A 15,592-nucleotide genomic window follows, 5' to 3' on the forward strand; every position below is an offset into this window, starting at 1 on the left:
TTTTATATATATAAAAAAGTTTGTATATATAATTATATATATAAATTTAATTTATATATATAATTATAGATATATAAATTTTTATATATAAATAAATTTATATATAATTATATATATTTTTATATATAATTATATATATTTATATATAAATATATATATTTATATTTATTTATATATATAATTATATATATTTATATATAAATATATATATTTATATTTATTTATATATAAATATATATAATTTATATATATATAATATATATAATTTATATATATTAATTATTATATATATATTAATTATATATAAATATATATAATTTATATATAATAAATATATATAATTTATATATATATAATTATATATATATATATATAGTGTGTTAGAAGAGAGAAATTCTAGGAGGCAAAATAGGGAGAGTGGCATGGAGGGGGCATTATCTGTCACCTGGATTGCTGCAGGGGCCTCTGAGTAGTTTCCCTACTTTTAATACACCCCACATGACCCCTGCTCTTCACAACGGCAAGCGGGATTCTGTTCCATCCTAGATCATACCACATCTGGCCTCTGCTCAGAATCCTCCCGTGACTCCCATCTCATTCAGAGGAAAAAGTTCTCGCCACGGCCTCCCTGATCTGACCTCACCACCTTTCTGACCTCACCTGCCACCACATTCCCCTGACTCACTGTGTTCCACCCACAGTGGCTTCCTTGCTCTTCCTCAAATATGCCATGTAGAGTCCCACCTCAGGGCCTTTGCTCTGGCCGTTCCCCCTGCCTGGACTTCTCTTCCCCGAGATATCCGCATGACTCACTCTCTCACCTCCCTTAGGTCTGTGCTCAGATGACACTTCCTCCGTGAAGCCTCCCCTGTCTACCTCATCTAAAACTGCAGCATCTTCCCCACCCCTAGCACTTCCTATCTTCCTTCCCTCCTTTATGTTTATTCTTAGGAACTTGTCATCATCTGACATACTATACTTCACCCGTGTCTCTTCTTTGTTATCTAGAATGTCAGTTCCACAAGGGCCGGGATCTTTATCTGTGTAGTTCACAGCTGTATCCCCAATACCTAGAACAGTGCCTGGCACACAGATGCTTGATAAATATTTTTTCAGTGTATGAATGAATATGCACAAGCATCCCTACATGTTTATATTCACACATACTTGCCTCCTCACCTAAAATAAAAACCAAAGTCCTCATCGTGGCCCACAACCCTACACAATCTGGCCCCAAGGCATCTCTGCGACTTCACCTTCCACCACTGTCTCCCTTGCTCTCACCGTTCCTGCCTCACTCGTCTTCCTGCTGTTCCTCAAGCACACTAAACACATTCCTCATCATGAATAAAGAAATCTATTAAGTGAGTGGTACCAGCATTTTAAGAACACATGAAAGAGAATAAAAATGAACGGGGTACATTGCATACAGGTTCAGTACTGTTTTGTGAAACTTTTGGTTGAGCTGTGTGTGTGCGTGCATGTATGTGTAGCGGGTTGTGATGTAAAATGTATTTTTTTACTGTGGGTGGCAGTAAAAAAAAGTCTGAACACAACCTTAGAGCTTTGCAAAGGGGGAGAAGAGCTGCACCAACATCCCTGCCCCACAGATCCACCAGTGGAGGAAACAGGTAACCAAAGACATCCAGAGAAATGCAGCATCCTCACCTGACAAGGAGCGGGTAGGAGCAGGAGTGGCCCAGGGGCAGGGCCTGGCACCAGCCAGGGCATAATTGGGGAGGGCTCGTAGACACACTAACCCTACCCTTTCTGTTTCTTCCTCATCTGTCCTTTCCATCTGTTTCTCATGGTGTCCTGTCTGTCTCTCTCTCTCTCCCCTCTTTCTCTCTCCTCGCTCTTTCTCATCCCCTCCATTTCTGTGTCAATCTCAATCCATTTATATCGGTGGCCACTTTTCTATCTCTTTGTTCTATCTCTCTCTCTCTCTCTTTCCCACTTTGTCTCTGCACGCCTGTTGTGTTTTTCTGCCTCTCTGTCTCTCTCTTGCCCTCATCTCTCTGTCTCTCTCTTGCCCTCATCCTCTGTCTCTCTGTGTCTGTGTCTCCCCCGCTCATTCCCATTTGCAGGTGCAATGTAGCAGGACAACTCATGGAGCCCCCCCGGGCCCATCGAGTACCGGACTGGCTGACCCCCTAGGGTTGGCAGTAGCCCCTGACCCTCAGTATGGCCAACACCACCGGAGAGCCTGAGGAGGTGAGCGGCGCTCTGTCCCCACCGTCCGCATCGGCTTATGTGAAGCTGGTACTGCTGGGACTGATTATGTGCGTGAGCCTGGCGGGTAACGCCATCTTGTCCCTGCTGGTGCTCAAGGAGCGTGCTCTGCACAAGGCTCCTTACTACTTCCTGCTGGACCTGTGCCTGGCCGATGGCATACGCTCTGCCGTCTGCTTCCCCTTTGTGCTGGCTTCTGTGCGCCACGGCTCTTCATGGACCTTCAGTGCACTCAGCTGCAAGATTGTGGCCTTTATGGCCGTGCTCTTTTGCTTCCATGCGGCCTTCATGCTGTTCTGCATCAGCGTCACCCGCTACATGGCCATCGCCCACCACCGCTTCTACGCCAAGCGCATGACACTCTGGACATGCGCGGCTGTCATCTGCATGGCCTGGACCCTGTCTGTGGCCATGGCCTTCCCACCTGTCTTTGACGTGGGCACCTACAAGTTTATTCGGGAGGAGGACCAGTGCATCTTTGAGCATCGCTACTTCAAGGCCAATGACACGCTGGGCTTCATGCTTATGTTGGCTGTGCTCATGGCAGCTACCCATGCTGTCTACGGCAAGCTGCTCCTCTTCGAGTATCGTCACCGCAAGATGAAGCCAGTGCAGATGGTGCCAGCCATCAGCCAGAACTGGACATTCCATGGTCCCGGGGCCACCGGCCAGGCTGCTGCCAACTGGATCGCCGGCTTTGGCCGTGGGCCCATGCCACCAACCCTGCTGGGTATCCGGCAGAATGGGCATGCAGCCAGCCGGCGGCTACTGGGCATGGACGAGGTCAAGGGTGAAAAGCAGCTGGGCCACATGTTCTACGCGATCACACTGCTCTTTCTGCTCCTCTGGTCACCCTACATCGTGGCCTGCTACTGGCGAGTGTTTGTGAAAGCCTGTGCTGTGCCCCACCGCTACCTGGCCACTGCTGTTTGGATGAGCTTCGCCCAGGCTGCCGTCAACCCAATTGTCTGCTTCCTGCTCAACAAGGACCTCAAGAAGTGCCTGAGGACTCACGCCCCCTGCTGGGGCACAGGAGGTGCCCCGGCTCCCAGAGAACCCTACTGTGTCATGTGAAGCAGGCTGGTAGGCAGACAGGCAGAGAGAAGGTCATGGCCACCGTGATGGGGCCAACAGCAAGGGAGGGGTAGGGGCCCATACAGGAGTCCTCCTTTCTGAGCTCCAGCCCCAGCCCCTCGAACCACCTGTAATCTAGGCACCTTTGCCAACACCTCCCAAGGATGGAGGACTGGGCGAGGGACTGGGAAAGAGGCATATTTAGTTTTGTGGGGCCTGTCTCCGCTGCCTCCTTCTCCACTTCTACAATCTCATTCTCTCTCTCTCTCTCTCTCTGTCTCTCTCTCTCTCTCTCTCTCTCAGAAGTGACAATTCAGAAAAAGAAAAGAACACTGAGAATGCAGGTTTTTCTACTAACAGCTGAGGAGACAGGCTTTCTTACTTTAATGTCTCTCCTTCTGACACTGTCCAGAAGGGGGAATTTGTCCTGTAAAATAGACTTCCAGAGCTCTTTTGCCCCCTCTGCTCCCATGCACCCTCCCCTTCCAAGTCCTTTAGCAAGGCCTGGATGTTTAGGGAGAAAGTGGTCCAAGGCTGCTGACAAGAGGGACCAAAGGGGGTGCTGGGTTCCCAGGGAGCAGGGATGTTTAATTACTATGTCATGTGCAATGTTGTTTTAGGCCAACCCTTGCCCCAAGCCCAGTCTCTTCTCCCTCCCCACCATGTCCAGACCTCCCAAATGGTTCTTGTGCATCTGTTGGAGAAGTCAAGGGAGTAGGGAGAAGGGCCCCAAGGATGGGCCCAGGTTAGGTGAAGAGTAGGATGTGAGCTGAACTCCTCGAACTGAAGAGACCCACACTTGGTCACATTCTCTCACGCTGCCTTCAGGATCCCCAGCCCCCAACTCTTCTTCCTGAGGATGGAAATCCACTCCAGCCCCACTAGGACTGATGTGGGTGCCATACAGGCAGGAGCAGCCCACCAGGAAAGTGTAAGGAGGGAGCTGAACTCCCCAGAGTAGCTGGACCACAGAGACTTGGGTCAGAGCTGATTTCAACCCCAGAATTGTCTCTCGGGTTCACCCTACTCTTCTGAAGATGAAAATTTGTTTGGGGCCTTGGTAACCGATAGCGGTACAAACTCCAAGGCACTGTGGACTTGAGTCCATTCCTATCTGACCTCTTTTTGTCCCCCTCAAGCCTCAGGGGCCTCAAGCCCCTCCTTAGTAGCCCTTGGCTGACTGGGCCCTGAGCCCCAAGCATCCTTCTTTCCCAACAACCCTCCTTCCCCATCCTTCCCCCACCCTTACCTACACCCAAAGTGGAGCACACTGCAGTCAGATTCTCCAGGAGGGAGATCCAAGCCCCCTCCCAGGGGTGGAGTCCACTCTGGGCTTACTTTGAGGCCTGTTCTGTGGATTGGTGAGCCAAGCTGGCACTCCTTGCCCTGGTCTTACCCAGGCTCTCTGTCCCCCTCTCACTTCCTGTGGGGCCGGAATCTATATTTATCCATCCCCCTTTCCCTTCTTTATAGAAGTCCCTGTCCTAAACTCCCTCCCTAGCCCAAGAGAGCCCCAGAACTGGGGAAGCCTGACCCATACAGAATGGGGAGGGCACTCTAGGCAGGAGAGACATTAATGAGCCTGGCTGCGGAGTGGCCCTGGAAAGGCAGGCCAGAGTGGCTGAGAGGCTGGGAGTAGGGGAGCCTGTTCTCTCAGCGATAGTGATGGGGGTGCCTTTCCGAGGGGGTGGGGTGGGAAGACCAAGGGGGTGGGGGGTAGATAGGGTACATTTAGGAGGGTTTTCCTCCATTTCTTTTTTCTAACTGCCTGGATTCACCATTGGATTTTGTAAATGGAAAAACTGAAATGAACAATGCTATACTGGATGTTTTCTCTTTCTGTGTGTGTGTGTGTGCGTGCGTGCGTGCATGTGCCCTGTCTGACCATATGTGGAGAGACATGATTGAGTGATAGTGTGTGTCTGTGTGACTTTGTGTGGGGAGGCACTCCTGAAGAAAACTTGCCCGGTGCACACACGTAAGCAAATGCCTGTATATGGGGACAGATACAGCACGTGCATGCATACACACACACACACACACCACAGTTGAGAGGAGACAAACTAGAGTATGTGCCCGTGGTAGGAAGTCGAGTGGTCAAGAGATGGATCTTGGAAACTACATAGGTCGGTAGCAAGAGGGTAGACTCCCATCTCACAAGATGGGCCTCCCTTGGCCCAGGCCCTGAGCACGGGAGGGCTGGGGCCGCCAGGGTACTTGAAAACCTCATCTCCTCACAAAGCCTGTAGCCCCATCTCAACCCCGTCTCAGTCTCCTTCCCAAACTCAAACAAGGTGTTCCTAAAATTGGACCACCATGGAGAATGGGGACTGGGAATTGAGGATCAAATGTGAGGGAAACTGATGAGGTTAGGAAATGCCCCCCACAAAGTAATGGCTTCTGGAGGGACTGCTCAGTCTGGGATGGGAGCCCTTCCTAGGGGCCACTGTATGCAGCTGGGACTTTGGTCAGCTTTGACCAAATTTAGAGGGAGGGATGTCATGGGGAAAAAAAACCCAAGCCCAGGAGTCTACCCAGCCAGCCTGCTCCCTAGACAGTTAATTTACTAGCTAGTTATTCTCTCAGGTGCACAGAATTGAGTTGACCATACTCCTCAGTTCTTGGCACACTATATCATCATTGGTCCATGTGAGGCCCTTTTATTTTTTTTTCTTCAGTTTTGTCCCCTTCATCACCCATTCCTGATCCCATCCTCCCCGCCCCCTACATAGGCACCCACTCTCGTGTATTTAACGTACGTCCTTCCAATCCACCGTTCATGTGTTTATTTACATATATGTGTATCTGTGAAAAATGTATGGTATTGCTGTGTGTTTTAATTTACATAAACAGTATTGTACTATAAATCTTGTTGTTTCTTTTTTCACTCAACATTCTGTCTTTGAGAGATCCAGCCATGTTGCCGTATATAGATCTAATTCATTCTAGTGGTCCATCTAAAACATATATCACATTTTTCTTATCCACTCCCCTGATGATGGATCCCTAGGTCTCCTCTCTGCTCCGCGACAAGGCTGCAATGGGCAGTTACCTACACTTCTCTTTAGGGATGCCTAATTTAGGGGAGAGAAAACTGAAGCTCAGAGAGGGGCAGTGATTTGGTTAAGGTTACAAAAAGAGGGGCACACCCATGATGTGAATCCCAGCACCAAAGCCAGCCCTCCACCACCATGCCTCACAAAAGACCATCCATCTCTGGTTTAAAAAGAAAAATCTTAAAATACAGCATACACTGGGGAAAGGGAGAGGAAAGGATGGAAAGGGGGAGAAATGAAGAGACAAAGTGCTAGAAAATTCTAGCAGATGAGCTGAATCACAATCATTTTTATGACGCAGAGAAAGTTACTTTTTTGTGTGTGTGATTATTATTTGTAGAGCCATTTTGCGGAGATGGAAAACGCCACGTCAAAACCTGGCCCCCAAACCAAACACCCTGGGTGCCTAAATTGCAGGCGCAGGCGGTAGGGCAGCCCGAGCCCCCGAGGAGCTACAGCAGAGTTCACCCAGGGGGCAAACGTGGGGGGTGGGGGAAGGGGCAGAAGTGGAAGGTAGGAAAAGAGGCAGAAGCGGGGGGGGGGGGGCAGGGGTTGTGTGAGGGAAGGGGCAGAAGTTGGGGGATAGGGGAAGGGCAGAAGCGGAGGGCGGGAGGGTGAGGGAAGGGGCAGAAGTGGGGTTGGGGAGTGAGGGAAGGGGCAGAAGTTGGGGGATAGGGGAAGGGGCAGAAGTGGGGGTGAGGGAAGAGACAGTTGGGGGATGGGGGTCAGAAGCAGGGAATGCGGGAAGGGGCAGAAGTGGGGGTGAGGGAAGGGGCAGAAGCGGGGGAGGAAGGGGCAGAAGCGGGGGGTGAAGGGGCAGAAGAGGGGTGGGGTGGAGGAAGGGGCCGAAGCGGGGGATGGGGGAAGGGGCAGAAATGGGGGGTGGGGGAAGGGACAGAAACGGGGAGTGAAGGGGCAGAAGCGGGGATGGAAAAAGGGGCAGCAGTGGGGGATGGGAGAAGGGGCAGAAGCGGGGGTGGGAGAAGGGGCAGGAGCTGGGATGGGGGAAGGGGCAGGACCCGGGATGGGGGAAGGGGCAGAAGCGGGGGTGGGGGAAGGAGCTGAAGGAAATGGGGGAAGGGGCAGATTTTAAAAGTGCGTAGTTGCTGAGGGGAGGGGGGCGGGGGGAACGATAACGAGGCTCTTCCAATTTCATGTGAGCACATCCTGCTCAGCGCCTGCGTTTGTTTTTCGTCTCGTTTTTTGGTCTTCAGAACCACTGGTACTTTTCCCATTGGATAAAACGCTGAGAGGGTGAGGGAGAGGGGCTTCTTCCCCAGCTTTCCTCGCAGCCAATCGCCCTGCAGTTTCCCTCCCGTCGCTGAGGGAGTCAGCCCGTTGATTGGCGGGCCCGAGGGGAGCCAATCGGAAACTGATGATGTGTGGTGTTGGCAAGCAGATTGCGTGAGAGCGGGCAGGGGTCGCGGGAGCGCGATCGCCGCCGCGGCGGCCGGCAGCCAATGGCCAGGCCGAGCGGACCCCTGCGTCAGGAGTGGGCGGGGCCTCGGCGATTGGCGCGGAGGGAGTAGAGCGGGCGCTGTGGGAGGGAACGCCAGAGCGAGCTGGTGAGGAGAGCTGGTTGCGTGAGTCTCCTCAGCTCTGCTTACCGGTGCGACTAGCGGCAGCGACGCGGCTAAAAGCGAAGGGGCGAGTGCGAGTCCCCTGAGCTGTACGAACGCGGTCGCCATGGACCGCCCAGATGAGGGGCCTCCGGCCAAGACCCGCCGCCTGAGCAGCTCCGAGTCTCCACAGCGCGACCCGCCCCCGCCGCCGCCGCCGCCGCCGCTCCTCCGACTGCCGCTGCCTCCACCCCAGCAGCGCCCGAGGCTCCAGGAGGAAACGGAGGCGGCACAGGTGCTGGCCGATATGAGGGGGGTGGGACTGGGCCCCGCGCTGCCCCCGCCGCCTCCCTATGTCATTCTCGAGGAGGGGGGGATCCGCGCATACTTCACGCTCGGTGCTGAGTGTCCCGGCTGGGATTCTACCATCGAGTCGGGGTATGGGGAGGCGCCCCCGCCCACGGAGAGCCTGGAAGCACTCCCCACTCCTGAGGCCTCGGGGGGGAGCCTGGAAATCGATTTTCAGGTTGTACAGTCGAGCAGTTTTGGTGGAGAGGGGGCCCTAGAAACCTGTAGCGCAGTGGGGTGGGCGCCCCAGAGGTTAGTTGACCCGAAGAGCAAGGAAGAGGCGATCATCATAGTGGAGGATGAGGATGAGGATGAGCGGGAGAGTATGAGGAGCAGCAGGAGGCGGCGGCGGCGGCGGAGGAGGAAGCAGAGGAAGGTGAAGAGGGAAAGCAGAGAGAGAAATGCCGAGAGGATGGAGAGCATCTTGCAGGCACTGGAGGATATTCAGCTGGATCTGGAGGCAGTGAACATCAAGGCAGGCAAAGCCTTCCTGCGTCTCAAGCGCAAGTTCATCCAGATGCGAAGACCCTTCCTGGAGCGCAGAGACCTCATCATCCAGCATATCCCAGGCTTCTGGGTCAAAGCAGTATCCTTCTAATCGATACTCCGTAGATCAGAAGCCCGTGACAGGAAAGGGGAAGGTGGGGGAGGGACAGAAAAGGTAAAGCGGGTGGAGGAGAGCCAGAGGTGGGCATGAGCCCCCTATCGGAAGACGGACTAGACTGGGTGGAAGAGGGATGGAAAGAGGAGGGCAAAACAGAGAAGCTGGACTGGAGATGATGAAGGGTGGTGGAGGGGGGGCGGACATAAAAACTGGACCACAGATGGGAAAGGGGGAAGAGGAGGAACATAGCATTAAAAAAAGGATCACAGATGATAAAAAGGGGGAGGGTAGTAAAGGGGCACACAACAAAAAAAATTGGACCAGAGATGGTGAAAGGAGGAGGGGAGGGGCACGTAGAAGATGAACTGACTCAGAGACCTTGAAGAGGGAGGGGAATGGCACACAGCAGAGAAACTGCCCAGAAAGGGTGCTTGAGCCATACGAGGCTCTGTAAACCTAGATTTTTGCTTAAGATACTAGGAGACCCCAATCCTGGCTGGAGTGCCTTGCATTGGAGGGAGGGGGGCTGGAGCCCCTGAAAGATCAAGAGAGGGAGTGTCTAGGTATAGAGAAAAAGGAGTTAAATGAAGGAAAGGGGAGAGTAGATAGACACATATACATACACGTAACAGGAACATGAGTCTAACATCCTAAAAGAATTACGTGGATACAGACCCTTAGCCCTCATACGAAACAGCACATGGTAAGAGGCCCTTAGCACCCAGGCATACAATATCATTTAGACATAGGACCTCAGCTCCTAGACACAGTATTATGTGACCACAGATCCTCAGCATGTAGACACATGGCATAACTTGACCACAAGCCATCAGAGCCATTCACACATCATGTGGACATGGACCTTCAACACCCATACATACAATAACGTGACCACAGGCCCTCAGCAATCAGTTACAGCATCACTTGGACATGGCCCTTCAGCCCCCAGACATGTGCATTTTGTGAACACAAGCTTTCAGCACCCAGTGACATATACCACATGCACATGGATTGTTGGCACCCTGCAGGGCCACCTAACATAGAGGTTTATCATGGGAATAAGTATGGGTTATGTCCCATGAGTCACTTGCTTTATACATACCACATAAACACAGAAGGAATCCTCATGCTCCAGCCTCTCTTACTGTGCCCTTCCTGGCCTTCCCTCCCTCCCTTTCACGGAATAGTCAATCCTTGACCTAAACTGCTCCACTCATCAGTTCCTCAACCACCCCAGAATTTCAATTTTGATCAACCGACGTGATGAAGACATTTTCCGCTACTTGACCAATCTGCAGGTCAGGCCAGAGAGACATTTTTTAGTAGGATCGGGCACGAATCTGGTTCTTGGAGGTGACGGGAGGTGGGTGGGAAGGGCCGTGGTGTGTGTGGGGGGGGACAGATTCCACCATCACCCCCACCTGGAGCAGGTACAGGATCTCAGACATATCTCCATGGGCTACAAAATGAAGCTGTACTTCCAGACTAACCCCTACTTCACAAACATGGTGATTGTCAAGGAGTTCCAGCGCAACCGCTCAGGTAAGTGGCAGTACCAGAGTAAATCCATGTTCCCCCCTCAATCTGTCCTTGTTTTGTCCCATCTCCATAGCCTTCTCTCTCCCTAGGCCGGCTGGTGTCTCACTCAACCCCAATCCGCTGGCACCGGGGCCAGGAACCCCAGGCCCGTCGTCACGGGAACCAGGATGCGAGCCACAGCTTCTTCAGCTGGTTCTCAAACCATAGCCTCCCAGAGGCTGACAGGATTGCTGAGGTGGGGCCCTTCCTGGCATCACCAGAGAAGGCCTTGCTAGGCTTGTTCCTGGGTGCGTGGGGAATTAAGAGGAGGATCTGGAGCTTGTACTAATGGCTGTCTTATTCCTTCTCCCCTTTTTCAACAGATTATCAAGAATGATCTGTGGGTTAACCCTCTACGCTACTACCTGAGAGAAAGGGGCTCCAGGATAAAGAGAAAGAAGCAAGAAATGAAGAAACGGTAATGGGAGTTTGGTTGCTGAGAGGTGGTTTGTTGGGGATGGGGAAAAGACTAGTGTAACACAGGATTTATGGAGCCAAAAAGGGACCTTTGAGATAATCCCAGTGGAATATGTTTTACAAGTGGGAAATCATGCCCAGAAATGGCTTGAGGTTACACAGTGAGGGGCAGAAGTGGGACTTTACCCACCCTAGCCCCATCCCTGGGATCCCTTATAGCCTACTGCTTCCCCAGTTACTTCCCACCTTTGAGTGCTATGAGTACACCACCTCCCACCAACCCTATACTCAGCCACAGCCTTCCCTACAGTAAAACCAGGGGCAGATGTGAGGTGGTGATCATGGAAGACGCCCCTGACTATTATGCAGTGGAAGACATTTTCAGCGAAATCTCAGACATTGATGAGACAATTCATGACATCAAGATCTCTGACTTCATGGAGACCACCGACTACTTCGAGACCACTGACAACGAGATAACTGACATCAATGAGAACATCTGCGACAGCGAGAATCCTGACCACAATGAGGTCCCCAACAACGAGACCACTGATAACAACGAGAGTGCTGATGACCACGAAACCACTGACAACAATGAGAGTGCAGATGACAACAACGAGAATCCTGAAGACAATAACAAGAACACTGATGACAACGAAGAGAACCCTAACAACAACGAGAACACTTACGGCAACAACTTCTTCAAAGGTGGCTTCTGGGGCAGCCATGGCAACAACCAGGACAGCAGCGACAGTGACAATGAAGCAGATGAGGCCAGTGATGATGAAGATAATGATGGCAACGAAGGTGACAATGAGGGCAGTGATGATGATGGCAATGAAGGTGACAATGAAGGCAGCGATGATGACGACAGAGACATTGAGTACTATGAGAAAGTTATTGAAGACTTTGACAAGGATCAGGCTGACTACGAGGACGTGATAGAGATCATCTCAGACGAATCAGTGGAAGAAGAGGGCATTGAGGAAGGTGAGCTAATCCCTCCCCACCCTTGTCTTCCCTCTTTTCTTTTCTCAGAGCAAGCCTGGCCAAGGACAGTGTATCAAGGCATGAACACAATCTGCTTTTATGGAGGAAAGAAAAAGCATTCTGAGCAACTTTTTAAACAAAGGAAGTCCAGTGAACATTTAACTTAAAAATGTAACAAAACCCCAAAAAATCATTTTAGTTCTAGGTGATGGGTAGATGGTTGTAACAGCAGAAGATGAAGAGTACACAGAGATAGGAGACAGTGGGTGGAAAACTAAAAAGGACACTTCACATCGAGGTGGGGGAGTGGCAAAACACAGTGCATTTCAGCACAGTCTGTACCCGGCCTTGGCCTTTGGCGCATTCCCAGGCTTGTGTTGGGAGCAGAGCATGAAGTGAACAGTGTGCTCTCTGAGCCCAGAAAAGGGTGCAGCCAGTTCTACCTCAAGAATCGGGGTGGGGGGGGTGGCGGGGGAGAGCTAGAGGAAAAAGGTGACATTTGAATTGGAGGATGCATTCACACTGAGGAGCTTTATGGAGCATTCTCCGTGGAGTGGATCATCTGAACAAGGACCTGGAAGGGTGAAAATGCATCGTAGGTTGGGCAGGGTTTCCAAAATTATGTCCTGAGGATCACTCACCAGATCTGAAAGCTGCTTCCCACAAAAGGTTTCAGTGGTCGTATATGTTGGACAAGTACTGCATATAGTAATACCCTCTTGTAGAGTCACATTAGAACCTTAAAGGCTCTGAGAATAACACCAGAATTACAAAGGTGCTGAGAAGCACTCAGATGGGAGGTGGAAGGGGCAGGAAAATCAACTACTCTTCGGGTTTTTTTGGCTATGGGGTCCCTGGCAAACTTCCATTGAGGGCAAGGCCAGGGCACTAAGGGAAGAGGAATGAATGTGGAGCCTCAATCTAGACATGTTCAGGTAGGAGAGGGAAACAGGGATTCTCAGTTCTCTTCCCCTCCCACCTGATGGCATCTCTTCTCTCAGAGAAGGGGAGGTAGAGCTATCTGCCCAGCCCTGAGGGTGGGAGTGGGGGTGGGGAATTGGGTTGCAGAACACAAACTAGGGCCTCTTTGGATCAGACTGGGGGAGAAAGGAGCGAGGAAGCTGCCTGGAGATGAATAGGTTTATTCAGCTGAGGTCAGAGCTCAGGAAGAGACACACATTGAGGAGTACAAGGGGGAGAAAAAGCTACTATCAGAGATGTATCAGTTTTGACAGAGGCAGGGAGCCCACACTGCCTTCCTGCCTCCCTCCATCTCCCTCTCATTCTGTGGGCTTGCTTGAGTACACCCACACACACTCTTGGCTGTTTGTTCCAAGCAGAGGCGCTGACAAGTTGTCCCAGGCCCCTAAAAGCCCTGGCTATGGTCTCTGTTCCCTTTTAGAGTGACACCTATCTGCTTATCTAACTGCCTTCCTCCATTTCCCCTTCCTTGCTTCTCCCTTATGCAGGCATCGAGCAAGATGAGGACATCTATGAGGAAGGAAACTATGAGGAGGAAGGAAGTGAAGATGTCTGGGAAGAAGGGGAAGATTCGGACGACTCTGACCTGGAGGATGTGCTTCAGGTCCCAAACGGTTGGGCCAATCCGGGGAAGAGGGGGAAAACCGGATAAGGGTCTTCCCCTTTTGGGGATCACCTCTCTGTATCCCCCACCCCCTATCCCATTTGCCCTCCTCCTCAGCTAGGGCCACGCGGCCCCACATTGCACTTCTGGGGGGTGACCGACTTCGTACACGGGTTTAAAGTTTATTTTTATGGTTTAGTCATTGCAGAGTTCTAATTTTGGGGGGAGGGAAAGGGGGCTAGTCCCCTTCTTTTGGCCCTCCGCCCCCGCAGGCTTCTGTGTGCTGCTAACTGTATTTATTGTGATGCCTTGGTCAGGGCCCCTCTACCCACTTCTCCCAGTCAGTTGTGGCCCCAGCCCCTCTCCCTGTGCTGTGTGGAGTGGACACCCTGACCCCCGAAGCGGGGAGGGCCGCTGTGGCCTTCGTCACAGCCGCGCAGTGCCCATGGAGGCGCTGCTGCCACCCTCCTCTCCCAAGTTCTTTCTCCATCCCTCTCCTCTTCCCGCCGCGCCGCTAGCCCGCCTCGGTGTCTATGCAAGGCCGCTTCGCCATTGCGGTATTCTTTGCGGTATTCTTGTCCCCCTCCCCCAGAAGGCTCGCCTCTCCCCGTGGACCCTGTTAATCCCAATAAAATTCTGAGCAAGTTCAGAGTGCCGCTTCGAGTCTTTTGTTTAGCCTGGTGCCCCGGCCCCAGCGGTCAGTTTCCCCCAGGCCCACACGTAGCCGCCTGGCCTACGCAGTATCCTGCAACATGCTAGTTGCGGGGGTTTGGCGGGTGGGGGGCGAGCTCCGCCAGGCCGCAGAGGCGTTGCGTCAGACCAATGCGGATCATCCTGGCCAATGGCAGGGCGAGGCTGAGGAAGCCCCTCCTTCTCCTGGCGCCCGCAGCGGACCCAGCCAGGTAGCGAAGGGCTTCCCACGCCTTCCCCTCTGGCGCATGCGTGTAGAGACATCTTGCGCCCTAGAACATCCATTTATCAGTGATTCATCTTTTAATTTATAGTGCGTCAAACCTTTCCTCGGGCCTAGAGTGAGCGGGGCGTGGGGAGCCAAAGGAATTCATTTTCCTCATTCGCATTTAGTAAAAATAAAACACGACTTCGGTCCGGATATCACAACCCAATTATGCAGGAGCGCTCTCTTGCCTTTGGGAAGGGGTGCAGAGTCCCTAGAGCTGGGCTTGGGGGAGAAGGCAGAAAAGATAGCTCAAGCAGAGAAGTATCCGTAGAGATAAAGGAAAAACAAAGGGGAATTAACTGTGTAACTGTGCGAAGGGGTGGAAACGTAGGGAGTTGGACATCTGAAAAACGGGCTTTATCCGGGAGACCTTGGAAAGGCTGAGTTATATTAAATTTAGATACATAAATTTTATCTCGATGGGCGCCAGAAATATTTCCCAGATTTGTTCTGGATCACAATAACTTTTATTCAGACATCCGAGTCGGTCTTTTATAACATATCTCCCGAACTTTCCATCCAACGCCTTTATTTTGCTGGAAGGCTTCAGATATGGTTAGATTTGCGTTTTAGAGAATGCCCTCTGCTGGCTGCCAGGAGAACTGACTGGAAGGAAGGACAGCAGTAAGGAAATAGACGCTAGACCTCAGGTGGGATTGGCAAGATGGGGGCGGATATGAGAGGTTTTTAAAATAAACTTAATTTCAGAACAGTTTTAAATTTACAGAATTATTGTGAAGATAACAGAGAAGTCCCGTATGTCCCACAGCCAGTTTTCCTTATTAACAGTTTACATTTCTGTGATACATTCGTCACAATTAATGAACCAATATCAGTACATTATTATTAACTAAGGTCCATACTTTATTCCAGTTTCCTTAGTTTTAACTTAATGTCCTTTTTCTGTTCCAGGATTCCATCCAGAATAGCACACTACATTTAGTCATCTTGTGTCCTTAAGCTCCTCTTGGCTATGACACTCTCTCAGGCTTTCCTTGTTTTTGATGACCTGGAGTCATTTGAGGAGTACTGGTCAGATATAGAATGTCCCTTAATCAGGATTTGTCTGATGTTTTCTCTCATGATTAAACTGAGGATATGAGTTTGGGGAAGGAAGACCACAGAAGACAAATGTCATTCTCACTAGATCATATCAAGGGCATGTACTATCAATGTGATTTATCACTGTTG

At 51.3% G+C, this 15,592-nt stretch overlaps 2 protein-coding genes across 7 annotated transcripts in view; both read left to right on the forward strand.

Annotated features, from left to right (window-relative positions):
* GPR173 (G protein-coupled receptor 173) overlaps nucleotides 1-6,173 on the forward strand; it is a 29,528-nt gene extending 23,355 nt beyond the window's left edge. For all 3 annotated transcript variants that reach the window (XM_016943908.3, XM_054677084.1, XM_054677085.1), the window contains one exon: nucleotides 2,088-6,173. In XM_016943908.3, the coding sequence (XP_016799397.2) occupies nucleotides 2,185-3,306 (1,122 nt within the window). In that variant the 5' untranslated portion in view covers nucleotides 2,088-2,184 and the 3' untranslated portion in view covers nucleotides 3,307-6,173. The remainder of the gene's footprint in view (nucleotides 1-2,087) is intronic.
* Nucleotides 6,174-7,749: 1,576 nt separating this feature from the next.
* On the forward strand, nucleotides 7,750-14,092 carry TSPYL2 (TSPY like 2). Of its 4 annotated transcripts, XM_016943805.4 has the most exons (7): nucleotides 7,750-8,855; nucleotides 10,094-10,171; nucleotides 10,304-10,415; nucleotides 10,502-10,647; nucleotides 10,775-10,869; nucleotides 11,179-11,858; nucleotides 13,328-14,092. In XM_016943805.4, exons 1-7 carry the CDS (start codon nucleotides 8,049-8,051, stop codon nucleotides 13,489-13,491), a joined length of 2,082 nt encoding a protein of 693 aa, XP_016799294.1. In that variant the 5' UTR covers nucleotides 7,750-8,048; the 3' UTR covers nucleotides 13,492-14,092. The 4 variants fall into 4 exon arrangements, with proteins under 4 accessions (XP_016799294.1, XP_016799292.1, XP_016799293.1 ...); XM_016943803.4 differs by having other exon boundaries at nucleotides 7,872-8,855; nucleotides 10,094-10,415; XM_016943804.4 differs by lacking the exon at nucleotides 13,328-14,092 and having other exon boundaries at nucleotides 7,872-8,855; nucleotides 11,179-12,149.
* Nucleotides 14,093-15,592: the final 1,500 nt, after the last annotated feature.

The sequence above is a fragment of the Pan troglodytes genome, chromosome X (genome assembly GCF_028858775.2).
Source record: "Pan troglodytes isolate AG18354 chromosome X, NHGRI_mPanTro3-v2.0_pri, whole genome shotgun sequence".
Classification (NCBI taxonomy): Eukaryota; Metazoa; Chordata; class Mammalia; order Primates; family Hominidae; genus Pan; species Pan troglodytes.

Coding starts and splice junctions, on each gene's coding strand:
- TSPYL2 (XM_016943802.4), top strand. CDS start 8,049: ATGGACCGCCCAGATGAGGGGCCTCCGGCCAAGACCCGCCGCCTGAGC. Junction 10,416..10,501: donor GTTCCAGCGCAACCGCTCAG/GTAAGTGGCAGT, acceptor CTCTCTCCCTAG/GCCGGCTGGTGTCTCACTCA. Junction 10,648..10,774: donor AGGCTGACAGGATTGCTGAG/GTGGGGCCCTTC, acceptor CTTTTTCAACAG/ATTATCAAGAATGATCTGTG.